At 41.7% G+C, this 16,729-nt stretch overlaps 1 protein-coding gene across 1 annotated transcript in view; it reads left to right on the top strand.

Moving 5' to 3' along the window:
- The first annotated feature begins 2,600 nt into the window (after nucleotides 1-2,600).
- LOC121443163 (carbohydrate sulfotransferase 9-like) overlaps nucleotides 2,601-16,729 on the top strand; it is a 53,997-nt gene continuing 39,868 nt past the window's right edge. Inside the window, exon 1 of the mRNA XM_041644842.1 lies at nucleotides 2,601-2,706. Within this exon, the coding sequence (XP_041500776.1) occupies nucleotides 2,601-2,706 (106 nt within the window). The remainder of the gene's footprint in view (nucleotides 2,707-16,729) is intronic.

Below are 16,729 nucleotides of genomic sequence, written 5' to 3' on the forward strand. Positions count from 1 at the left end.
AAACATACAGTGTTCACACCCTTTTCCATAGTACAACACACAAGGAACATGGAGGTGTTTGTGGGATACACACAGTAAACAGACAAGGCTGCTGGAGGTTGTAGGACCACAGGCTTATATCTCCCCAAACCACATTGACAGACCCAGGGTCTGTATGTGGGTGAACACCCTGCCTGTTGTCTCCCACTCAGCAAATTCTGCCATGGGAGCATGAGTTATCATAACAGATATCCAGGCTCAGATTTGACTTTTCTTAATTAGTGTGACTAGGCCAAGGAAAATAAAACACAAACAAGCAATGCACACTGAATGGGAAAAATGAATTCAAAGTCCAAAATGATATCATTTGTTTCTGACAGTAGGAAAATACATCTTCTTGCCCTCTTCTCTATACTTCCATGGACCCCTAATTTTCCTTTACCAAGTGACTTATTAGCTTAACTCCCCCATGCTCTTGTCTGGGTCTAGTGCAAATAGGCCTTAGCAGAGGTGACTAGACCTCGCTGGGTCCCCCAGTGTCCAATAGATATCCCCAGTAGGATATGAGGCACATCCTGCATCCTTCCAATGGCTGGTAGAACATGAACGCACGTGCTACGTAACAATACATTTTAAGGTCATTTATTGAAACTCGCAAGAGAAGAGGTGCCTCTGAATACACCAGTGAATCACAGCGCAGACTTTTTGGCCAAAGTTAAAAGGAACAGTGGATTAAAATAAGTAATGTAGATTAAATTTAGTCTCCAGATCTTCGTTACTTCACACATATGAAGCTTGTGTTGCTTCCATCGTGGTCTTAGTGTTGATTCTGTCTTCTTTGGCTTAATGAATATCTGGTTTCTAAGTTTAAGTAATGTGAACTTTTTCCCAAACTAGAAGTATGTTGCTCTTGGCACAGATTAGCCTGCACCATCATGTCCCCTTTCCTTGTGAAGAGTGTTTGGCTGAACACTTACAATGTGATATTGTTGAGCCAAGTGAAATACATGCTTTGCCCCATTCTGTTATTATGAAAAATGGGTAAGAGTTATTCAATTCACCCTTATTTATTTGAGGAATAAATCAAGAATCAGGTAGCTAGCCGGGCGGTGGTGGCGCACGCCTTTAATCCCAGCACTCGGGAGGCAGAGGCAGGCGGATCTCTGTGAGTTCGAGACCAGCCTGGTCTACAAGAGCTAGTTCCAGGACAGGCTCCAAAACCACAGAGAAACCCTGTCTCGAAAAACCAAAAAAAAAAAAGAATCAGGTAGCTACATAAATTCTCCGAAGTTACACATCTTGTCCTGAAATCAAGGCTGCATTCTTATTTAGGGGACTGTAGGTGTGTGGAAACCATCATACCAGACTTGTGGAGACTACAGGGCAAGCTAGGTGTCATTTGTTAGAAACCACCCACCTTAGTCTCTAACACGATCTCTCAGTGGGACCCAGGGACTGATCAATTAGACTAGTCTGTCTGGCCAGTGAACCCAGGGGATCTGCCAGTCTCTACCTTCCCAACTCTAGGATTACAGCAAGTACCACCATGCCTGGAATGCCACCGGGGTCCTCATGCCTGCTCTGAACATACCTCCCAGCCGTACAATTCATCAGCCCCTCACTTCTGCACTCATACCCACAATTTTCTACCACTCTAGGACAAATAAACATTAAATTGAGATTGATGCTTCTGTTTGTAAAATCACATAAAAAGTTGCTTTGCTTTTTCTTAATGTTCTTTTAAAGTACAAATTTTGACTGAGGGGCCCAGCATCCTTCAGACCTGTGAAGTTTTTCCATTTGGACAGATGGGGGCGCTTGTAGGCAACTGATATCTTGTCTCTCATGATCCTAAAAGTCCGCCCAAGAACTGAGTGACAAGCATTAGTTTTGGTGACCCATCCTGATGAGGATAAAAAAATAATGTCGAGTTCAGGACATGTGAAGATTCCACTATGCTTCACTGACAGTAGACATCCAGAAGGAAAGATGACCAAGCAGCCCAAGGACTGTGACACCCAGGAAGCAGTAGATCACTGGGTCTTCCAAGCAAGGCTTTCTTTAACTAAAATTTTTATCTAATAGTCGGGCATCTTAAGACTGTAAAGGAGGACTGTATCTAGAGTCAGATCGACTTGAATTCAAATCTGTTCCACCAGATAGTGTTGTTTTGTTTTGTTTTTTGCTTCTCAAGAGAGTGTATGGAACATTACATTCCTTCAACATTTATTGAATGAATGAATGAATGAATGAGCAAGAAAATCAGTAACTTATTGAAGCCTCAACTTTCTCATATAAGGAACGGTGTCAGGAAACATCCATTTTGGAGCTTCAGAGAGTCTTATGACTATAGAACTAATCATTTACCTCCAGCTCTAGTCCACATCACTAATAATTGCTGAAGTCTAACATGTGCAGCATTCCCTAACACCTGCCACCTCCTGCCAGACTCCTGGATGGATATTCCCCACAATGACTTCGTCTCTCGGTCCCCAAGGGAAACACCACCCTCACACAAGCATACACTCACACCACTGCCACCCTCTGAGTCTGTCACTGTCAAGCTGGGCTTCAGCTGCTCTATGTCGCAGTCAGTGTCTATCCCAGGCAAGACAGCGGCCATGCCCCAGCTGAGGTGGATGGGGATGGTCATTTACAAAGGATTGTTTCCAACATGTAAGGAAGAACCAGAGGGAGCTGGCCAGGAAGATTACACAGGAACCCGAGGTGAGTGAGATGAGAGTGGTCCTCACCACAGGCTAAGCACGGACCAGAAGGGAGCAATCTATTAGGATCCACCGCCCTTGAGATGCTTAGCCTTTGAGACATTTCTTCCCACACCCATAATGAGGCTACATCCCAGAGTCTGAGACGTTTCTCCCCACACCCACAGTGATGGTGACATACCCCCCAAAGCTTGAGACGTTTCTTCCCATACACACAGTGATGCTGACGTTCATCCAGAGCCTGAGACATTTCTGCACACACTCATAGTGATGCTACATCCTCAGAGCTTGAGACATCTCTCCCCACACCCACAGTGATGCTGACCCCCAAAGCCTGAGATGTTTCTCCCCACACTCACAATGATGCTGACCCCGTTTCTCCCCACACCCACAGTGATGCTGACCCCCCCAGAGACTGAGACATTTCTCCCCACACCCACAGTGATTCTGACCCCGTTTCTCCCCACACTCACAGTAATGCTGACCACCCCCCCCCCAGAGCCTGAGATGTTTCTCCCCACATCCTCCTTCTCCAGTATTCCCACGTCTTTGGCACCTTGTCATATCACTAAGGCAGCCATCACTCTAGAGGTGTCTGTTTCTCTACCTTCTAATCTATGAGGAGAAACCACTTAAGTTTTCGTTTTCCTGGTGTCCAGCTGAGGGCCAACAGAGAGCAAACTTTCAGTCTTTCAGGACCTTGAAAGTCTGAATGGATGAATGAAGTAATGAATGGATTCTACTGAAATGCAAAGAAGAAATAGTGTATTTGAAGCCTTAGCTATGTCTTATTAGCCAACCGAGCTTTAATTTATACACGTAGATGTTATGCATGTATTTGTTAGGAAAAACAGCTTTATTTTTCAATGCAGATTACTTAAAAGTTACTATTGCTTTCTCTCAGCAGATGTTAATGTATGCCCATCTGAATTCTTCATATTTAATTATATGGTCATGTGTGCTTCTTTAAACATACTGATTAAGCCCACTGTTAGACTACAAAGCTGGTATTGTTCTGTAGTGTTTGTTGCATATGGATTCAACCTTACTGTCTGGAAAAGGAGCCAAGGCTGTGCCTTTCTAGTCCTGTTGAGGAAGTGACAAAGGCTCAGAAGTGGGGAGGGTGGCACCTCCCAGCCAAGAAATTGTCTGCATGATCCCCTCCTGCCAGTCTGAGTGTTCATCACCTGCATCACCTGCTGTCACTCAGTGTGGGAGGGCTCAATGACAAATGTGTGGTATGGGCCAGCATGGGAGAAAGCTCTGCAGTGGCTTGCTGGGCACCAGCCGTGGCTGCCATTGGTTTACTATTTAGTCACCAAAGCATAAACAGAATGAAAGGCAAATTAGGAAAGATATGTAGTGGGCAAAATGTAAGAGCATGCAGAGATTCCCTTAGAAAGCCAGAAGAATGGGCAGAAGAGTGCCCATGCACCAGAAGAATATTAAAATACTTCAAGTTGTCTAACAAAACCTGAAGCCACAACACGGGGATCATATAAATATTATTTACTTTTAAAATGACACCTTTTAAACTTAGAGTTGATAGAAATAGTAGGGACATTATTGGTGTCCTTAGTGTTAGTTGTAGACACCGAGTCAAACTCTCATCCAATGATACAGAGTGAGGCATGGTGGCTCGTAACTCTGACTCCAATACTCAGAAGGCTGAGTTGGGGGAATTGCCCTGAGTCTCAGGCCATCCTGGGATATTTATTAAATTCAAGACCAGCCTTGCTTACACATGAGACTATGTCACAATAAAATAAAATAAGACAAAATATAAAACAATATGAGGTAAGAACACTTAATAGCATGAAAATGTTTTTAAGCGAATGAAAATGTTTACACAGTCTATGTGTTAAAGCAGTACCACTTCTGTAAAATAACATTAAAATGTATGGAAACATGCACCATAAATGTTACCCACTTGTCTTTGTGCAACTTGCATTGTTATCACATAATAAATGATCCTGGTCGCTTCATAAAGACATTAATTTGACTTATAGTTTTGATGGCTAGCATGTCCTAGGAACACGATCCCACCACCTTCACGCCATGGTAGAGGGATGGGGAGTCAAAGCAGCCCTGTGCAGACGGGCTAAACATGGGCAGTGCCTCTCTCTGTCACAACCCACGTTAACAAGACGTGCACACGACCATAACAAACCTCTCCCAAGCCCCAGGCAACCAGTGACTATCTAATCTGCGGTAGGTCTCACCTCTCAGCGGCCCCACAGGCACCCCAACAGTGACACACTGTGGACCAGTCTTCCAACACAGGGACTTGTGAGAGATCACTCCAGCTGTACCCGAACCAAGCACGAGCCCTGCCAGTAGGAGTCAGGGTGGCAAATAGGTGTTGATTACTTTCACTCGAATTCTCTAAACTTTTCCCAACAAATAGATTGAGTCGATAGTAAATAAAACAAGAGGGTAGTGCAGCCAGGCTGAGTGTGTTTATGTCAATCCAATTTTTCTATTTATTTTCACATACAATCTTCTTTATTACTTATGTAACAGGATGCATTAAAGAAATTAGAATGGGGAAAGCAACAAAAAGAAAAGGTTACCCCTGAATCCATTACCCATTTAGATATATGTACGGTTTTCTAAGAAAACACATACATTTTGATCTGTGTCCTTGCGATCATTTTCCACCTGGTCCCAGGAAAGGCAAGCTGGACTGCTTCCCTAACCAGTCCTACAGTGAGAGCCTCATTCTGGGTTGTTCTCGGGTTTATTATCTCTCAGCCTTGAACACATAAACAGAGCTGGCTTTGTATAGACCCTTTGAGATTTCTCTAGAATAAATCTTAGGAGCAAATCCATGTTTTACTTTGGACCCTTGTAAGTCCTCTCAATTAGAGAAAACAAACTTGAGTCCAGCAACCTTCATACACCTGGGAGGTATTCCAAGCCCTCTCAGACACCTTGCCTCGCTCACGGTTTCAGCAGACTGCCTTGTTCCAGCATGGGATGTGCTTCCTCTACTCTCTTGTCTTTCCGTATCAGGCAATGATACATCCCTTTCCCTGCTCAAGGCATGTCTATGCCATAGCCATTTTGGCTACAGTTGTGTGGCTTTCTTAGGAGTCAAGGTCTATCCAGCCCAGAGATGACAAAGACAGACCCAAGAATCCTTTGCAAGTTTAGTATGGTGAGCGTGTGTGTTTACATGGCTTACTTAGCAGAGTATGCTCTCCCACAGCTGACTTGCTTGGAAGTCCCTGCAACTGAAGGGCAATTATACCATCAAAGAGTGGCCCCGCCCCCAACATTTGTTTATTGCTTATATAGCTTTGGAGAGGACTTGTGGGCTCCTACTTTCTGAGGAAACATTCCACCCAGAGAATACCCACAAAACACCAAGACAACACCTTGGCAGTCACCCAAGTAGCTCACTTGGTAAAGCGCTTGCCTACTTGAGCAAAGCCCCTGGTTCCATCCCCAGGGTCACGTAAACTGAGTGTGGTGCTCCAAACTTGGAATCTCAACATTCAGGAGTGGAGGCAGGCAGCTCAGAGTCAGTCTAAGATACAGAATGTCCATCAGAAAAGAAGAAAGGAAGGAAGAAAAAAAAGAAAGAGAGAAAAGAAAGAAAGAAAGAGCAAGCAAGAAAGCAGGAAAAAAGAAAAGAAACAACTGGAACAACTTAAGGGAAGAAAGGATTGTCTGAGGGGTCTCAGCTCATCGTGGCTGTAAGCATGTGATAGAACAGAACTGCTCAAGTCTTGGCAGCCTGGAAGCAGAGCAGAGCCCGAACAGGGATGGAGCAGAGCAAGATACAGCCCCCACAGACAACCCCGCCTCCTGTGATCTACCTTTCCCAACCACAATCTGCCATCCACAGCCCCACCACACCCCAATAGTCTGAACAGACTTTGAATTCATTAATGGAATAAATCCTTCACCATGTCAGAGGCTCATGATCTGGTTGTGTCTGTAAATGCCCTCAAGCACCCTTCAGAGTGTCCCCACAGATATCTCCTACAGGTTTCTTAATCCAGTCAGGTTGACAAGATTAACTGTCACTGAACGCCTGGAACGTTATTGCTTTCAACAATAATTTGGTAAATACCAATAAATGTAACACACACACGAACACATGCACGTGCACATCTTATATTTAATGCTGATCTCTAGCAGAAATAAGCAAACTTAAGAAAGGAGGACTAATGATGAATGGCTTAGCTGGAATTGTTTTCCTTCTTGTTGCTTATATCAATTTTTCCATAGATATAAAATTTCTGGGGTTTGGCATTCTCCTCTTTCTTACTGAAAAAGACATTTTTAATAATATTAATATTATGTGCTTATGCTACATATTTCTTAACCTGTAGCAAACTTAGATTAGCCTCAAAGGCCAGGCATAGTAACACACACCTCTAATTCTAGCACTCAGGAAGCAAAGGCAGGCAGATCTCTGGGAGTGCTATGTCAGCTTGGTCTACAGAGTGAAACCCTGTCTCAAAATAACAAAACTTCCCAATTATAATGCACAATTCCTACCAATGGTTAGCACACCGAATGATGCCTACAAGTCCTTTTCACTATATTTTCATTGTATTTCATGCTTAAATTGTAAGCTACATACAGACACAAAAAATTCACAGTGACTTGAATTTTTCTTCTATTTTGTTTTAGGTTCTTTGTTTTGGTTTAACAGTTTAGAAAGCTTCTCTTAAATGTCCAGTTTAGGATTCACATTCTAGAACCTTATACTCTGAGTGCTCAAATTCACTCAAAATTCACAGCTCTGTAGCATGGTGTCTCCTAACAAGACTCACAGAGTGGTCCCCTCTGTGGGATCCACACCAACCCTTCCTCATAAAAACAGAAAACAAACCAGACACAAGCTAAAAGAATAAATAAATTTATCTTTAGTTTATACTTCCTGCAAACATAACCATATGGACACGTGAGGCCTTAGCTCAGAAAGGTTCGCTTGCCTTCCTCTCTATCTTTTATCTATTTGTGTGAGTGTGTATACGTGTGTCTGTGCACACACACACCATGACATACACATGACATCAGAGAGTAACTTGTGGAACTTGGCTTATTCCTTCTACCGTGTGGGTGCCAGGGATGGAACTGGGGTGGTCAGACTTGGTGGCAAGCACTGGTATCTGCATAGCCATGGTGTCAACCCTAGCCTTTAATTAACAGTCCTCCCGTGAGTATCTACGCTTGAGTTATTCTTTGTGTTCTTTGCTATTATGAGTAATGCAATCATGCATACACTTTTGAGGGTGTACCAGGAGTCAAAGGGTTAGTCAAAGAACAAATTCACAAGTAGTTTCATTAGATTCTCAAAAATTGTCTCACTAGCCATGGGAGAATGGCTCCTGGTCACTTCCTGGTTTCCGTCTACTCATAATGCCACACCTTGTTAATGTTCTACCTTCCTTGCCACACTTCCTCTTGCCTTTCTGCATTCCTCTTCCTCTGGTCAGAGCCCTGCTTTCTTTCTTCTTAAATGTTCTATTTTTGCTCATTAATATCCTTCATGGTCGATCTCAATGAAGTCCAGTGCTATAACAACATCTACACCCATATTTAAATCCAGAGAGTTCCCTCGAGATTCACAGCCACATGCCCATCTATCTGCCCGATATTTTTGTCATTAGAGCCCCTGCACTTACTGAAGCAGTGCATGAAGTAGAGCTCATTGTTTTACCCTCTGCTCCTTGAGTGACATCAGTCACTCAAACACTTGGCACATTCCCAATCTTCTGTTTGTTCTTATTCCTCTTTCACACATCCCCCCTAAATCATTTTCACCTCCTGCACATTTCTGAAGTGGGTGCCCCCCATACATACGCACACACACACACAAACTTAATGTCATTCATCCTCTTTCAGGACCTTCTTACCTCCTCAAGGATGCTGCAATTGTTTTCTAGCTTCTTCCATTCTCAATTCTTCCAAAAATCATCTCATCAGAGCTCATTCAGTGAGATTTTTTTAAAGAAGTAAAAAGAATATTAAGAACACTGCACTGCTTAAAGTATTAAACCGACATTTACAATCAATGCTAAATATTTAATCAGTAAAAATGGTCTCGATCTCAGACATTGTCTGTGTGTGAAAGAAGTCTAGACACTAATTTAATATGAAAAGTGGCCCTGACTCTTTCTGAAACAGGCCTTTCCTAGGGTTGGTATTGGGATAGAGACAGCAACTGCATCTGGTTATTTGGACTAAGAACCAGCATTATGCTAGTATGAATAACTTTTTTGTATAGCAAATATTTCTGATTAGAGGAAAAGGAAAGTCAGCATTAATAGTGAATTTAATCAAACCAAAGAGAAAGCAGTCTCTGGTTGTGCGAGATTGTGATTGGTGGTTCAAGAAACCAAAACATTATTGACCCAGACTTGGTTAAGAGAGAAAGATGGATAAGGCCAGCAATGAGAGAAGACAAATTACCACCTCCAATTCTGTGTTTAAACGTGGAATTATAGTGAGACAAACACCAGCACTCTAGGAGAATTAGTATGTTGTTGCCTACAGCATATAACTATATAGGCTTATGTTCTCTCTTCACGTAAGGAAAAAAGAATAGAACATTTTAAAATGAAAATCACATAAATCATCTAACAAATCTTTTATAAAATTGTTAAGAACAGGTTTAGGATGTAAGTTGGTTGGTACAGCACTTGCCTGGTGTGCATGTAGCCCAGAGTTTAATCAGTACTGCATAAACAGGACATGGTGTTAAACACCTGTGTTCCCAGAACTCAGGACGAAGGAAACAGGGTCAGAAATTTAAGATCACCCCCTACTTTACACAGGGACTTTAAAACCAGCCTGGACTAGACACCCTGTCTCAATAATAATAAATAATAATAATTGCTTTGGGCCAGTGACATGGGGTCAGCAAGTAAAAGTGCTTGCCACCAAACCTGATATGATTTGAGTTCCATCCCTTTAGATCTGCAGGGCAGAAAGAGACATCCAGCCCTTGAAATACTGTCTCCTGACCTCCATACACGCTCAAGTTTACACACACATACACACAAAGAGAGAGAGAAAAATTGGTTTCATAGCAACAAACAAAATTGACTATGCATGTATCTTTTCCAAATATGTTTTAAGAAAATTACTCTATCACCACTGTGAAACAAAATAACCAGCACACTCGCTGCTAAATTTAAAAACATGACCATAAAATTCCAAAAGACTCCTTTAAAAATAGTAGGAAGGCGAGTCTGGATTTTGGTGTTTATCAATGTAGAATGAGCTCTCTCTCTTTTAAATGCCAAAGACAAATAGCCTCTGTGGTACTCTATGGACACCAGTCAGGTTGATCATTTCTACCCTTTTCTCACAGATTCCTACCATAAAGTTCATTTGGTGACATCCCATCCCATCCAAAAGCCATCCTGCTTGTCTCCATCCCAATCAGAAGAGAGAGCAAACACTTATAACTTCTGAAATGTAACATAAACAAACAAATGGAATATGCATATTAAAACTTAGGGAAAATATGTAAATGTTTCAAAATCGTAAGTCCATTCATTCATATTAGGATCATATAGAAAAATATCTGATAGGTTGAGTCTGAAAAATAAAGCCATATGGAACCAGCGAATGATGCCTCCTTCCGCTTGCCCTCTGTTGCTTGAACCACAAGCCTGAGACATACTTTAGGTTTGCTAAGTGATACTCTGGGAAGATCACTGAAAAAGGGCGCAGGCTTCGCTTTTTCTTTCTGACAATATTAACCTACACTCTCAGGAGAGATATTGTCACTCTGTCTATTACGTTTGGAGATCTTGGGAGACTGACCAATAATCACAGAAGTACGGCCCTGCAGACTAAGTCCAGCCATATGTGGGTGACTGTTGGTATATGGAACATAGATAATTTAAAAACCTAAACCCCCCACCAGCAGTGTCTGTATTCCCTAGTAGACAAAATGTTAGTTTACTAAAAGGTAAGGAGTTCAGTGCTCTTGTCTCAGCTGATTTTCCCCGAACAGAAATGAAGATAAAAACAGTTTTCTTTTTCCCTTTCTATTGTATTTATTTATATGTTCTGCATGGGGAGCGTATGCTTGTGTATGCATGCCATGGAGCATGTGTGCATTCATGTGTGAAGGTCAGAGGAAAGCCTTTGGGAGTTGGTTCTCTCCTTCCACCATGTGGGACCCAGGGATTGAACTCATGTCATCAGACTTAACTAGTTCCTTTACCTACTGAGCCGTCTGTCTAGCCCAAGAGTGGCATTCCTTATTCTGAATTGCTTGGCCATCCCAGAAACAGAAGAGGCAACACACAAAAGTGGGATTCATGTTTATGTTTGCGTTAACTTACTAAAAGTCAAATTCCAAATGTTTTTATTGTTTCTTATTTGGCTAAGCCAAAGTTCTTGACTATTTGTCAGCCATTTAAATTTGCGTGATTCTCCCCCTCCCCATTTCACACTAAAGGTAAACAGTAGCTTGAACTTTTCTGTGCTCCCTTGTAAATCCAGAGCCCCATCCCATCCCGTGCTATCTTCATATTCATGCTTCTTAGCCACACTTGAAAAGGGCTTGCTTCTGACTTCCACCAGTCACCTGTTAGCCTTTGCTTGCATAGTCTGCAGTCCAATGGAAAGAGATCTCGCTGACTCAGGGGCCAGGCCCTGAGCTAAGCCCTCTAACGCTTGTTGACTGAAAACAATTGTGCAGCTGTGTGTGTTCACAGTCAAGGAAACTCAGAGAAGTTGTGTTCCGCCTGGTGGCCCCCAATTCTGAATCCTATTGAAATCCTTGTTCTTCTCCTCCCAGAACTAAGCTATCTAGCATCTTTGGATGTGGACCAAATTTAAATTGTCATATTTTTTTTCTACTGAAACTTGGGGTTGTTTCTTGAGTAGAGTTGTCTGGGGTTTGGAAGATTAGGGACTTTTATTGCTGTCACAGGGTCTCATGTTGTCCTGGCTGACCTCCAACTCCTTATGTAGCCAGGATAACTTTGAACTTCTCACGCTCCCAGTTCCATCTCCTGGATGCTAGGATTACTACAGGTATGCACTGACATACCCAGTTTATACAGTGCCGATGATAGAAGCCAGGGTCTTGTGAAAGCGAGGCAAGCATTTTTCCAACTAAGCTACATCCCAGACTGTTTTAATGGTTCAAGAAAATGGTAACTGTGAGATTTACATTTTATTCTCTAAAAACTCATGAAAATTATTAATGAAATGCACCAGTTCTCTAATGATCTGTTCTAAATATTTGTGGCCCTCTTTCTATTTCAAATCAAGAGCCTACCATCCCACAGTCTCTCTTCTCAACTCCTTACAAGAGATTCCTAGTGTTTTGCACTCAGCTCTGAGCTCTGCTCCTCAATCCTCCAGGTATCTTACCATTATTGTGAGGTTTAGCAAATACTGAACTGTGCTCTCAACTCCTCTAACACCCTTCTTTCAATTGTTCTCATTTTTGTGGTTTTCCTTTTGCATTGATACGTGTTCTCCCAGTTAACTGAGTTTCTGGTGCCTTAACTTACTTTTCCCCCACTCCTCCACCCCTCCTTGTGAACTATCCTTCCTTATAAAATGCCACTGAGTAGACATATGTCTAAACCAGCATTTAAATCATTCCCTAGCTCAAAATGTCCCAGGATGCCCTCACCAAATTCAAGTCAATAGTAATCCCTTATATAAATGAGTCTTATGTATATAACACTAGTCCAGGATACAATTTTCACTTCGTGTTTAAGTCTTCTTTAGTACACAACAGCACCCTGACCAAGCAGACTCATCTCTTCATTGCTCCATGCTCATTTGCTGACTTGAGGTTGAGAGACCTTTTTGATTTTGTGTGTGTGTGGTCAGTGTGTGGACTTGTTGGCCTAGGTTGAAGGACATGTTTTGGGGGGTGGTCAGTACACCCATACTTATTAGTATAGGTGAAGGGACACGTTTTTGATTGTGTGTATGTGTGTGTGTGTGTACTTATTGGTATAAGTGGAGGAACAAGTTTTTGCTTTTGGTGTGTGTGTGTCTACTTATTGGTATAAGTGGAGGGACATGTTTTGACTTCTGGGGTGTGTGTCTGTGTGTGTGTGTGTGTGTGTGTGTGTGTGTGTGTGTGTGTGTCTGTGTGTGTCTGTGTGTGCATGTGGAGGCCAGAAGCTCACTTCAGATGTCACTCCTCAATGCTCTCTACCACTGATTCAGCTAGGACAGCTGGTCAAGGAGCTGAACGGAGCCACCATCCTGGCCCTCCCAATCCTCAGCACTGGGGTTACAGCATACACTGCCTTATTACCTGCTTATGTGGGTTCTGGGGATCTAAACCAGATCATCATGGTTGCAGGACAGACTCTTTCCAAACTGAGCTACTTCCCCAGCCCCTGGCATGTGACTTTGCTCTTGCTTTTCCTGCTGAGTGAGGCTAAAACCTTCCCCAGTTTCCCATTGTCTCAGATTTGTACCAGCCTATTGCAAATTTTCACTGCCATTCTTAGAATCAAAGACTTTAAGCAGTGAAAAGTACACTTAGTTGCAGCGCTCTGTGCAGAAAGACAAAGAAGACAAGCGGGAAGGTGAGGGCAGCTGCCGAACAGCACGGACTGAAAGTGGCAGTCGAGACTGGAGGCATCGGAAAGTGACCCCATCACCAGAGCTGCTACATTGGGACTTCAGTACGTTTTGCCTCTGACTAAATAAGCAATTTACTATAAATATCTGACAGCTCGATGATTTGGTGTTATTTGTGTGTGAGAGAGAGTTCATTGTTCTCTCTACTTTATTTCTGCATCTCCTAAGCAGCTAACATGCTAACTTGTCTAAAATAGACAGGCCTTGAAATAATACTACAAGAGCAAATAAATGAGTTTTAGTAAAGGCAAAAGATCTCTACTTTTGTGAGAAATCTGTAAAGTGTTTGGCTTGAAAACTAAGACAAGTGAGAGTTTGTCTAGCCTTTTCTTTATGTAAGGAATATAGTTTTTAGTTGCTTCAAGTTTTCACATTAAGTTCATAAAAATTTGACAATTATTCAAATGGCTCAAATAGGTTGATAGGCAAGGAATAGAAACCAGCAGTGTTTCTACATATATTCTTCATCTAAACTCATTCCTGAGGCTTTGGGCTTTTAATTCAAAGTGTAATTATTTTTAACTGTTATTGAGCCATCCCTCAAGCCATCTCAAAAGATCTTTTTTGGACAGAGTAAGTAATAAATAATTAGCAACATAATTTTTCATCTTATGCCTATAAAATGTAGCTGGTTTGTTTTTAGAGGCACATATCTAGGTCCACCCACAAGTCACAGCCCACATGACTGTGCAGCCTACACCACTGCTCTCTTTCGAGACGTGTATAACTATCTGCAGAGGGAAGTTCCATGTCTTGGTGAGAATTACAATTCATTGCTATATGACAATGATAAATAGTATTGCTATCATCATGCTATTTAAAGCTCAGGTCTTGTGCCTACCTTTTTCTGCAGTAGAGTTAGAAGTAATGACAACACATCTTAAAAATAAGAGATCAAGTTAGTAGCTTCATACGATGCTTAAAAGTCACTGCTTCTGGATAGCTCTTCCGAGAGGATGGAAAACAATTGATATCTCCCTCGGGAATAAAAGCGGCAAGATAAACATGTCTGCACTATATGTATTAGTACAAGGTCTTCTTAGCCATTTGTCACAGAAATAGACTGACTTCAAACAACGGTTTACATCAAACTCAGTCTCTAGACAAAGAAACTGAGGCTTGACAGGGAGTGAGGTATCTGCTTGGCAAGGCAGCATCCCAAGCACCCGTAATTCACTTAGCCCCTGGGTTCCTGCACCCCTCATCCGTTTTCCTTTCAGTGTTTCAGGGCATTGTTGCTTCAGCTTGCACAGACTTAGTTGGAGGTAGGCACCATAGGTTTGATTGATACAGCAATTTGCATCTCAAGGCGGCACTCGATAAATACAGCGCCATGAAAGGCTACTCTCTCACCAGCCAATTTCCCCCTCTGGGCTGACTTTAGAAGCTCATTGATGTCACTTCCTTCCTCAGTCAGCAAGTGAATTTTCTTTAATTCTCAAGACCAGCTGTCCATGCTGTCAACAGAAAGTTATTAAAATTCCTTTAAAGTGAATAGAAATAGCCTAAAAGCAAATGTACTTGGAAACAGGAAAGAATCAGTATGCAAAGTCCACAAACCTCTGAGCGAAATAATGTTGATCCAACCAGAGATTTCAAGCACTGTATATTCAAGACATTAGAAAAAATAATTAAAGGATGCTAAACCACGCACTGCTTAAACTTTTATTAGTGGAAGTTTATGCAGTTAGAATTTAGCTCCATAAATTCCATTTCTCCTTTTCAAATATGATTTGAATAAATTGGGCGATGATGTAGGTTTTCTTTAAGTGAGATTTCCTTCCTCTGTTATTTCATGGGTCAAAGAACATTTAAATGTCCAACAGGCTGGGAAGACCCAGAAGGATGGAAAAATATCATCTTCAGCAGCCATCAGAATCACTGAAGCCACAAAGTAATAACGCAATTATGCTTTTAACTTATTAGTGTTTCAACAGCTCAAAGAGAGAGATCATTTATTTCATATACAAAGAGCCATATTAATTGTGCTGGAGAGATGGTTCCATTGGGAAAGTGTTTGCCACATAAACATGGGGTCCTGAATTCAATCCCCAGAACCCATGGGAAAGCGCCCAGCATGGTAGCATGCTGTTATAATCCCAAGGCCGAGGAGGAGGAGACAAACAAATCCTGAGCTCACTAATAAACCCAGCTAAATCAATGTTCTGAGTAAAAGTGAGAGATCTTACCTTAAGAAAGAAAGAAAGAAAGAAAGAAAGAAACAAACAAACAAACAAACAAACAAGCTGGGTATATTCAAGTAGACACCCAAGACAGAACTTTGACCTCTACATGAATTCACATACACACACCACATACATGTAGGTAAAAATTAATTTAATTTAATAGCTATAACTCTCAGAAATGACCAATCTGGTTCCGAGTACCCATGCATGGCTGTCCTCTTTACTTCCCCATCAGAGCTCAGTCTCTCAGCAAGTGGACCCCTTCCTTGTTGCCTGAGTGGTACATTACCTAGCAGCCAAGTTCCTCCCAAGCATGGGCCTGTCCCCAGCCTCACACAGCACCCATTCCACCCACTTTTTGTTTGAACAAATTCCTTGACTACTAGGTTCACTTTGATCTTTTGTCTCTGAAACTTACACTGTACTGCACCAGACCAGATTTATGTTTATTTATTTGTTTGGTTGGTTGGTTGGTTATTTATTGGTGGGGGTGAGTTTTTTTACACACCATTTGCGAGGCTGACTCAATTTTTTGTTTAGCCTGATATCAAATCCTCGCCATACTTCTCTCTCATTTCATCTCTTCCTCTGATTCTTTTGTCTCAGTAGACTGTTTTCAGTGACACCACCACAGCTTGTAATTATTTATGTTTGCTTACTTATTTATAATTTTTTTGCTTACCTCCTATTCTATAATAATAACTCCTTAGGGTCAAGAACATACTTTTGTGTCTCCAAGTCTCAACACACTGCTGGTACTTCCTTGGCATTCATAGTATTTTTGTGGAATGATAGTCCCCATTTTTTTTTTTAGTGAATGGAGCCTTGCTAACTTCCCTAATGTTAAATGAAGTTGTTCCTGATTCTTGCTCTAATGAAGGGAAAGTTTTACGATTCAAAAAAAAATTAATACATGACCCATCTCCCATCCTAGAGTTGACTTCTGGTGGATTTTGAACCCTGTCCAGTACTTTGCTGGTACTAGTCCCTTTAATATTAGTTGCCAAAATAGGGCTAGTCATGGTTGTTGGACCTCATCTCTAAGATCTTTCATTACACCTATAAATATATTCCAAAATCTAAAATAAGCTAAAAGGACATAGCACTTTAAGACCTCTAGTGACAAGTGTTTCATCAAAGATAATCAGAAATTGAGTCACTGTCTCTACTGCCCAGGGACTTCTGTGTCTCCCCCTACCCGACACTATTACTGACTCCTTTTATTGTTGTTGTTTTTTT

Source organism: Microtus oregoni, unplaced genomic scaffold (genome assembly GCF_018167655.1).
Source record: "Microtus oregoni isolate MIOR12 unplaced genomic scaffold, Mior012 000101F_ref0000407, whole genome shotgun sequence".
Classification (NCBI taxonomy): Eukaryota; Metazoa; Chordata; class Mammalia; order Rodentia; family Cricetidae; genus Microtus; species Microtus oregoni.